The 11,057-nt window shown below is 31.0% G+C and overlaps 1 protein-coding gene across 2 annotated transcripts in view; it reads right to left on the reverse strand.

Annotated features, from left to right (window-relative positions):
• The window catches only part of LOC106685778 (uncharacterized), a 208,665-nt gene that overhangs the window by 25,550 nt on the left and 172,058 nt on the right, over positions 1–11,057 (reverse strand). Inside the window, exon 1 of one of the 2 annotated variants that reach the window (XM_067049533.1) lies at positions 245–305. The exons of the other annotated variant lie outside the window; for it this stretch is intronic. Within the exon in view, the coding sequence (XP_066905634.1) occupies positions 245–290 (46 nt within the window). The 5' untranslated portion in view covers positions 291–305. Of the gene's footprint in view, positions 1–244; positions 306–11,057 lie in introns of those variants that run through there. 2 annotated transcript variants of the gene reach the window in all.

Consider the following 11,057-nt stretch of genomic DNA (forward strand, 5'->3'; position numbering starts at 1 on the left):
GGAGTTGTGATGGGAGGTATGAGGGAGTACAGGGAGTTGTGATGGGAGTATCATTGAAACATTGTTTTGTTTAACACAAATGTGATTTTATCAATAAATATAACAGATAACATAACATCTATCAAATGAATATTACAAAAAGTAGAGTATTAAAGTACAAGTTAACTATAATCATGAACGTATACAACTACTAATAGCTGTACTATACTCTTTAGCTGATAGGGATTAAATATTGCCAAATTACTTATAGCCTCTTGAAGAATGTCTCCGCAAAACGCGTCACAGCACATTACTCATGAACTGTCAGGAAAACAATCATTGTCGAGTTGTTTTTCCAACCGAAATATCCAGAAAAAAAAATTGCGCTTCATCACTTGAACAGGACTCGAGTGTACTTAATGATAGTCAGGTCGTAAACTGTTTCCCGGAACAGTCATCTTCAACGAGATAAAAGCTACAATTGAAATGATAACGACAAGACAAGCTCATTAACCTTGGAAAAAACAAATAAGTTATTTAAAAGCTGGAATCTCGAGGGCTATATCCATGAAAACAATTCTAAGCGGTTTGATAAGAGTATAATATAGCCAGGTGAAGAATATAATTAAATTGTTCTTTGCGCAATAGTAGAGGATAATTATAGAGATAATAGTTAGGGACAATAGTTAGAGATAAGAGCTATTTTTACAGGTTTTATGACTCATTTACAGAAGCTTCAAATCTCCATTTAATTACAGAGTTTTCCCTAACGATACATCGATACATCGATACATCGATAATAATATTGAATTGAGCCGACCCGTGGAGAGCTCCGGGGGGATGAGTTGCCAGTGACGTTCCAGTTTTGGCTAATTGGCTCAAGTGACTGATGAGATCTGTTAGGCAAGAGCGCTGTATGGAGGAATGAGATAAGAGTAACGCCCTCAATATTTACAATCCAATTACCCAATATTTACTTTGGCAGTACGTTCCTTCAACACTGCTCCAAAATAACAATTAAGTAGTCAGAGCTAAGCAACTCAGCTGTAGACAATTATATCAGAATTATATTCTATTACCTTTTCGTGAGGTGTACTAGAGTATGAGAACCATTGGGGGCCATATTTCAAGTAGTATCTTATTTATCTAGGCTTATATATACAAGCCTTCTTTTTTATAAACATTATATTAGAATATATAAGATGGTCAGGGTTGCGGTCAAAAGGGGAAAAAAAATAGTTTACAACTATTTTTGTTTCACTCTTGACCGGAACCCTGACCATCTTCTTATATATCAATTTTTACGGTGTAATATATACAATAATATATACATATATATTATCTTACAATAATTGAATTATTGATGGAATAATTAAATTGAATTAAAAAAAAAATATTATAACTGTAAGTTTATAAAAGCAGTTACAGTGGGAGCCCTAGATCACCGATTCAATGCATTTTTTTTTTTTTTTAAATTAAAATTAAATATTTACTGCAAGCCATGGAGGGTAAGGGGTCCAGTAATTTATAAGGACGCACTGTTACTAGGCCAACGGTTAGGCAAGGAGGTTATTTGACTAAAATCACGCTCCACAACTAGATTTTTACCCAATTAAGGGTACCCACTATATGAGTCTGGGTAGACCCCGAGGTCTCTCGATCCCACAGGGCTGACTCAACGGTTACAGGTATAATTATTACAGATTATAATTATTTGCTATGGCCGGACTTGAACCTGGGTAGTCCATTGCCTTACCAATGAGCTACCCACTACTTTTTTTATACTATACTCCAAATATGTTAGACGCGTGTCAGAGGGTTCTTGCCAATGCGATCTAGCAGTTGAGAAAAAATATATTAAAAAAAATATTACTATTTTACTACTCTGTCTTTTCCTGTATTTAAAGGTCATTATATACCATTCAATTTACTTTTTTATAAAGAAGAAAAAATATTTTAGATCGTATTAAATGAGTACAGTTGTATTAAAAATTACAAAAACCAAACCAAACTTCTTGTAAAGTAGTAGTAGTTTTTGGAAGATATTTATTTTCTGCCAATGACATGTTTACAGAAATAGTTCGTAACTCCACCCGAATCCAATGTTTATTCTAACTATTAGAAAGCTGAATTTGCAATCTTTCAACTCGTATCAATATATTTTTTATTTTATTCCTTTATAATGGAGAAGAAGTAGTTTTAATTTGATTCCTTTATAATGGAGAAGTAGTTTTAATTTGATTCCTTTATAATGGAGAAGAAGTAGTTTTAATTTGATTCCTTTATAATGGAGAAGAAGTAGTTTTAATTTGATTCCTTTATAATGGAGAAGTAGTTTTAATTTAGAAAAACATCTCAAACGCTTCATTTTCTATTATTTATAACTCCGCTCCTAATTTGTTCATACAGGTCGGATTCTGATACTGTATCAGGACAGAACGTTTTATTGAAATCGGTGATCTAGGCCTCCACTTGTAATGGAAATTGCAACAATTGCTAATGTAAACTTAAAGCTTTTATTTAATTCTATTTAGTAATTCATTCCATTAGTAATCAAATTATCGTAAGATATAGATAATTGAATATTAATTACTACAAGAAGTGTGTATTATATAATGAAGGATCGTTACAAAGTATTGAACCGCTGACCCTTCATGGGTTGTAGAGGTTCAGATTTTAATTTTTTTTTTAGATGGGGGGGGTTTAGGGCCGCACTCTGGGGTTACTCCGAAGAGCTTACTCCGAAGAGCGGCTCCTCAGAAGCCAAATATAGAAGAGGGCCCGCCGTCCCCGCCTCCACTAGCATACACAACGAGGGGCACACCGTGATTATACTCTCTGAATCAATAATAATGAACTAAGCGCTTTCTAATAGCAGACTTTACCTTTACCTACTTTACCTACCAGCCAGGTCTTACCTTCATTGCAATAGCCTAACAGGATTTGAATACCCAATTTTCAAAAAATTGTTCCACCAAAGTACCTTTAATTTAGTTAATTAGAATTATAGAGACAAATTATTGCTCATAGTTAGTAACAAAAAAATATTATAGAATTTTATGAATAAATAAAGGGAAAAAATAGATTTAATGACGTTATCGTCGTTATATTTTATTGAAATGTTGTATTGTTTTAAAATATATATTGGTTGTAGGCTATTTAATAACCTTCATTCAACCCTTCTCCAGCGCCAACAGTAAAAAATCCGTCATTATTTGTATTTTTTTGACAAGCCGAGGAGATTAAAATGCCGTCATGACTACACCTCAATACACAAATTCATCAATGATGACTGAATCTTACGAGAAATTAAATAATGAATCAAATTAGGTCTACAGATCCTATCGATGAGTAGTAGATCCGCACTAATTGGTCTACAGAATCTTTCGATGAGTAGTAGATTCGCACTAATCGTCCAGAACTGTAAACAAATAGTTGGTGCTGTACAAGTAAAATATGTTGCCGATCAGAATAGCCTTTAAAGATTCCATTTTCAATCAAAATGCAAAGGAAAAAGAAATACACCATCCCAATGAGAATTCTAGATGATTCTAAAGATCAGCTAAAGAACAAATCATGCTCTAAGTAATATTTCTGAAATAATGTACTTTTTTAGTACTTTTACAAGAATGTACTTTGTTTTCGAAAAATATATATCTAATTACAGAAAAATTATAGCTGCTCATTTAACCGATAATGGGTTTCTCCAAAGAAAAAAAAAATAATAATCTAAATGAGAACAGTGTTGGCATAGGCGCCGGCAACAGGAAATATTGGGTTAATGTGAAGCTATAGCAGTATTACATGAGGAGGGTCACCAAGACCTATCACCAACAGCACAAGAATAAGATTGAGAGAATAGATTTAAATCATGCTAGTGGAAATGCAACGTAGTTATTCATAAAAGTCTTTAATATTTTATATTCCTTATCGTCCACTAACGGTATTAATGAGAATTATTTTTTTCTTTTTTATACCAAAATTAATAATAATTTAGTAGAAGATTTTTGAAAATCGGCATCTAAGCCCTGTCAGGCTATTTCGGTGACAGTAAGACCTATGCTGTATTAAAGATCATTTGATTCTCCGGATTCAATCAAAATCGTTGAGTCTTCTTTGGAGAAATAAAGAAGTAAAATCAATTGTCATACTGCAAGATTGCAAAAAATCAATTAAAAAATGGTACTTCCGGTCTGTCGACTTTGGCGGAAAAGTCAGATCTTTTTCCTTTTTATTTTATTTTAATTTATATTCCACTAAAAAAAAGAAACAGCAATTCGCAATGAGCCCCAACTATTTATATGGTTTAGAATGATAATAGGTGATGTAACGTGGATGGTGGCAGTACCTAGCGGACGGATCGGGAAGCTAGCATGGCAATAGTGACATGGGCTCGCCGCTAGATAGCAATAGAAGCAACACCACCTGTGTAATGTTTACAAAGGAAGATGTAAATATTTGTTGAGTGGAGCTCAGGTCATATAATATCGACACAACCAAGAGATGTTTCTATTTTAGAATTCTCAATCCCCCCCCCCTTTAAAGTCTTCTGCTCTTCCTTATTTAAGAGAATAAACTGGAAATTCCTAACATCTAAGAAAATGACTCCCCTTTGAAGAGATTTCTCTTTTAGCTTAACTTAGGCTTTATTATAAAGCTTATAACCAACCATATTATAAACGGAATAAATATGAAGTTCAATCTTCAAACAGCATTGCTAATGTTATACATCTCATTTGGTTCAAGAGAAAAATTAACTAAATATTGCTGTAAATTATTGTGCAAAAATATTAACATGAATTCAAGAAAGAAGAAAATTATTTCAAAAAAGAAGAAATAAAATGAGATCAAATTAAAAATAACAAAGTGCATAATGGACTAGAGGTGGGATAGAACTCTTCGAGGATATAGCGTAGTTAAAAAATTATTACAGGAGTTTGAAAGGATATAGAGATCAAAGCACTAGAAAATATTAGATGGATGCTAGAAAAGAAAAAAAATATTTTTTTTGAAATGATACTATGAAGACTTGTCTCGTTCAAAAGTCAGTAGTACCAAAATATCTAGTTAAAAATAAATACTACTGTAATAGAAAAAAACAATTTAAAAAAATTAATTTCAAGTATTTATATAAAAAATTATCCATACATACACCAAAATTACTGATGACTTAAATGAAACACAATCTACTGGTGGACAAAAACTATTATTTGCAGGAAACAGAATTGTCTGATGCAATATACTTTCCTTTGCATAAATTTATTGAAATAATCGACAGCTAGAAACAAAATTAAAAAATAAAAAAGGTCACTTTCTTACATTTACATTACTAAATGTGCAGTTTAAGCGTAAATAGGTTTAATATTTAAGATGAGAATTATTAGCTAAATCAATAAACAAAAAACTATGGAATGTTTTCATAGGCACAATACTTTTTTTTTAAACCTATAAGTTTAAAAACTAGATTTACCAGATAATCATACCGAGAAACTGATACTTAACAAATCACATTTCAGTTAAGCCTATTACATGCTCAGTTCACAAAAAATAATGCAATAATTTGAACTATTAATGCATATTGGTATACTGAAATGCCTCTGTACCTGTCCAGTTAATTTATTCGTATTATCTATTATTTAAGTTAGAAATAAATATTTCATTATTCAATTAATAATCATGTATAAAATAGTCCACAGCGCAAGTTTTAGAAGGTTAATGTTAATTAAAACAGCACCTTAATAATTTACATTAAAAAACATTAAATTATATTTCCTACATTTGAAATAACTATTCATTTTTACTGTAAAATTTTAGTTTTTGAAAGTCGTATTATTACTTGTACTTTTATCTCGATTATATCTCTTTGAAGATTTTTTTTTTTTTTTTTAAGAATAGTTATAAAGTAATAAAGTAAATACATTTTAAATAGTTATAATATATAAGAATATATTATAAAACGCATTCAAAAATCTGTTAACCTCATTAGTTCATAAATTTAATTTTTTTTTTGGAAGCTAACCCATTACTAACAATTGTATTCACCAACCGAATATATTTCTCTCAACATAAATGCAAAATAAAAATGAAGAAAATTACTAAAACTTAATTTAATTATTAAATTTATATTTTTCTTACACTTAACGTTTTGGGAAAAAAAAAATCGTTCTATAATTTCATGTACGGAAATTTACCGATTATTATAACAAAAGATAGTAATTCGCATTAATGTTTTATAAGTAAAGGAAATTAGAAAACCAGACAACTTTCTTAACAACCAAATTTGTAAGTTCAATGTTTAAAGAAGTAGGTTCTCGTACTGTAACAGTTGGCCTCATAAAACTAGTCAGTTTGTTGTAAGCTTATAGTTTTCATCAAATACATAATCCGATAATCAAAAAACACACACTGAGTTAAATGGTTAGCATTAAAAACAAAATGGGTAGTAAATCGACAGAACCAAATTCTACTCAGAACAGTTTGCTTATTCTCTGTTGAATTGAGATTAATTTGATATGTGTATTTTATATATTAGGTGAAAACTATGAGCTTATAACAAACTATCAATTTATTATCACACCAACTGTTAATTTGGTTAGTTGTTAACCAATTTGAATAGTTGTTTGTTTGTTGGTTGTAAGGTTTTCCAAGTTTCAGTGCATTTATAAAAAAATAATGCAGAATATTGTTCTATATAAAAATAATAAGTTAATTTAGGTAAAAGAAAGTTATTAAACTAATTTCGTTTCTTTGTTTTTTGAAAAACCTAAATGAAGGAATAATTATTTTATCCAGTGTAGATGTATGCTACATATTGAATCGATATATAATGTACATTACCTATTGAATTTATACATAATGTACATTGCATACTTCATTTACACATATTGTACAATTATGATACAAATATTAATAGGAGATAAATGGTACTCTCCTTTCCATTGTTAAGTAACACTTCAGTTTTACAGTGCCTATAATGAGTAAGGCTTGACTATTTAGCAATTTATTTAATATTTAGAAACTAATTTCTAATCTTTTTAAGATGAAGTTATGGGGGGTTAGTACGCACCAGAGTTTACAATTTCGAAATAAATTTACTGTAGAATGATTTATTTTTCAATCTTCTTTTTTCTAAAAAACGCTAGAAAGCTAAATAGGCCTAAAGATGAGAAAAATAGAAGGGTTTTTTTAATTTCATTTAGTTTATGATTTTAAACACTGTTTTTCCTAATGATAGATTAAGGATATACGTTTAAAAGTAACACTGGATTAATAAAATAATAAAAACACTGAAACTCGAAATAATAAAATTATAAATAAGATTTAGGAATAGTGTATTGAATCTAACCGAAAATAAATTTATTTAAAAAAAATATAGGAGATGAAAAACTTTTATAAATATCTTTGAATAGCTAAAATAGTTGAAAATGGGAACCAACGGGCGTTGATGACCAGGCTGTTAAACGCCCTTTCAAAACTAACAAACAAACAAACAACAACAGTTGAAAATGTTAGCGGTTATAGCATCCTAATGGAAGACTGACGTTGAGATTAACATTATCATAAAGGTAATTGCGAAAGGCTTTCACTTTCAACTTCAACCTGTAAACCAAAAATTTTTATTTTTATTTTGTTATGGAAGTTCGTATTTTAGGGTTCCTCGGGATGGTAAGAACAAATATAAATTTTATATTTTAAAGAATCCAATGCGGCTGTATGGCTGTATTTAATGTGGCTGTATAGCTGTATCCGATGTGGCTAGTACCATTGTCAACCAGATTGTCAGTTCCAATCTCTTTTCCAGGGTTCAATTTACTGAACCCAACTGCAATGAATAAATAAATATAATCATTTCTTTACCGAGTGTTTAAAGTAGAAATCAAACCGAAGAGCCGGTCTTCAGTTTTGTTTTTAATCTATCCATTTGTTTTCCAATTGAATTTTGGACGTAGCATATTTAGTTTTACGTGGGCATGATCTATATGCAACTGAGCTGTATGCAATCAAAATGTAGCGAGGGACAAAGCACTCATGTTGGCTCCCCTCGTTTGCTCTCTCTAAAAGTAGAGAAGCGGCGTCCTCATAGAGCTCTAGGCTCTCACCCGATAGCAGCCTAGACGGTGTAGCACTGCCTCGTCGAAGCAACTCTTCTTGGGACACTTCTTCGAAATGATCCGCTCCTCTTAGCCTTTCACTTGGTCTCTTCTTCCGATTATACTCAATTTTCGCAGTGTTGTAACGGGTGAAAGTTTACGGAGATATTGATGCACGAAAGCACTTCTCCAGACAAATCGTCCAAGGGTGCCAAATTGACTTGGGAAATTCTTCTTTTTTTTTTTTTTTTTCAATATATAGTTATTTTTTTATTCTATGGAACAGACATTGTTTTATTTCTATAATGGAGGCGATGCAGAGAAAAAAATAATTGGACTAGAATGCTATCAAGTAGCTATATTATAACTAAATAGTATGTATGAACAGTAAATGAGTATAACTAAACAGGTTCTTTGTTATACTTTATTGAACCTAAGAAGTGTTATTAAAAAATTTTTTCTTTGAATTACGTATATATGAAATGTAGACTAAGAGTGTAGGAGTATTTTCATCGTTAACACAGGCTTATTGTAAAGTCAAACAGCCTAGAAAAGTTTTTAAATTAATAGTAATGAGCAATTTATTAATATTAAGTATGATAGAATTTGATGATTAAATAAAGGAGAATACATGTGTTTTCGTGTTTCATGGTTCTCATGAATTATTATGTTTCATAAACGTCATAACTGTTAAATCGCTTATAACTATTAAAATGTTAGAACTACTATCATAGCTGTTTGAATTTTGTCACAAAAATCATATAAACACGAAAGCAGAGTAAGGTAAGTCGGAAAATATACACAAAAACGACTCAGGCGCATGGATGTGATTCATTCTATGGTCTGCTCAGGAGAATTACCACCTGGGGTAATCTGAAGTAAATAGAATGAATTATTTGGCTATTCCGACAAAATTTAATTGTATTTTTTTAATAAACCAATAAATGGAAATATAGTAAGGGTGCTAAGTGAAAGAACTAAACTCGGGGAACATAACAGTCTGACAGATACAATGTGGAGTTTACAGCTGGTGCTCTTTGATAGATGAAAAGTGAAAACTTTTATCTGAAAACGAATGCGAGAACAGTGAGCTCTAGGCAAATGAAGCAAACTTAGTGGATCGATTGTTGTTAAAAGTTTGCAGATCGATTGTTGTTGAAAGTTTGCCGAAAACTGATCCTCATGATAGCTGAGCAGTTGCGTGATACCCTCCATTACATCTTGCAAAACTTCCGCCTATCTTAAGAGATTTTCGACCTGAGCTTTTTATAATACCTCAACAAATATAAGAACGCTGAGAGTTTGCCTGGTTGGCTAGGTTGTCCCTTAAACGTAGATCCTTCAGCGTTATTGGGGATTGTTTCCCTTTGAGGGCATTTAGTGGTTCTTGGAAGCTAAGAAGCCCTTATGATGAAGAGATACGAAAATTAACAAGACGGTAGCGCACTTCTCCTCCCACTCCGCAAGTAGCAATTCTAAAGCCGTATCAAGTTAAATAACAGGAGTGGAATATTCCGCCTCGAAGCACCTCATTGGCTATTCCTGCCTCGAAGTAGTAAATAGCCCATTTATGAAGAACAATATCTTTGTTTCAGCTCTCCTTGTTCTCCCCCTTAAGTTAAGAAAAGATAGTTTTCTTTTTATTATTTGCACTGATTGGGTTTTACAAAGGCAATGCCTTCATTACTCATTACAAGCTGACTAATGAGTCGCCAACCAAAAGCAGGCAGCACTCTTTACCTTCAACTTACTAAAAGAAAATAAATACATAACCTGAGCCGTTCCACTCCTTCTACTGAAACTCTTTTCGATTAGTTCTTTTTCAACCCTATGTAAAAAAAAAAACTGTTTTTAAATTAGTCGATTGCTACTTATAATAGAGCTTCTCTTTGTAGCAAAGCTTATTAATTACATACTAAGCTTATTTATTAATTACATATTAAGAGTAGCAATAAATTATTTGGATTTTGAATATTTAATTAAAACTTTCTGTTTAAACATTAAATAACTTTTACTATCTCGTAAAATAAGTCGGAGTAACCAATTTCTCAAACGGTGTGAAGAACCTAGCTCAATAAGGAAAAGCGGTATTATATTTAAATCAAATATTAAAGCTTGGTACACAAACTGTCACAGCAACTTTTTTTATTCAAATCAATTAATCAGAAGTCTTATTTTATATAACTAATTTTAAACGTTTTTACTATTTCTCCAAAACGGCTCAAAATATTTTGATTAAGCTACTGAATAAAAAGAATATACAAATATAGAACAAAGTGGTCTTTAACAAGAAAGTATATAAAGTCTTTAATATAAACAAAGTTTCATCTTTATTCAAATCATATCGCCGAAATTTCGAAAAAAAAGCTTACCATAAAGCTTACTATAAAGCTTACCATAAAGATTACTATAAAGCTTACCATAAAGCTTACAATAAAGCTTGCCATAAAGCTCACTATAAAATACCTTCAATTCTGTTTATTTGAAAAAACTAACCGTCTCTCACAGTTGGCAGTAAAGGCCGAATGAATAAATATAAAATATGAAAGAATTTTATGACTGAATAGAAATAAATGTTTCCAAGGTTGTATAGTTGTATGACAATAGTCATAACTTTTTAACAACTTTAAATCAATAGTTCCTGTAATGTTGTAGTAGGTATTTAATTATAAAAAAACTGGATCAGAGCAGAGTTTACTATTTACAGATCACAAATGATGGTTTTACATTACTCTTTGAACATTTTAATAAACTTTTAAATTGAAATTTAATTTACTATTGCCGTGTACGGGGCTCGGGGTTTCTAAGCCCGACTGGGGGTTCCCCGTACAGGTATTATATTGAAATGTATTCATATATTAATGTAATATATGTATCTGTATTTATATATTTATATCATGTATTTATATTATATATTTATATTATGTATTTATATTTATTGGTATTATGTATCTCTATCGGTTCCTGATGGGAACTGACTGAAAAGGG

Source organism: Halyomorpha halys, unplaced genomic scaffold (assembly GCF_000696795.3).
Source record: "Halyomorpha halys isolate HHAL.00 unplaced genomic scaffold, Hhal_1.1 Scaffold741.1, whole genome shotgun sequence".
Lineage (NCBI taxonomy): Eukaryota > Metazoa > Arthropoda > Insecta > Hemiptera > Pentatomidae > Halyomorpha > Halyomorpha halys.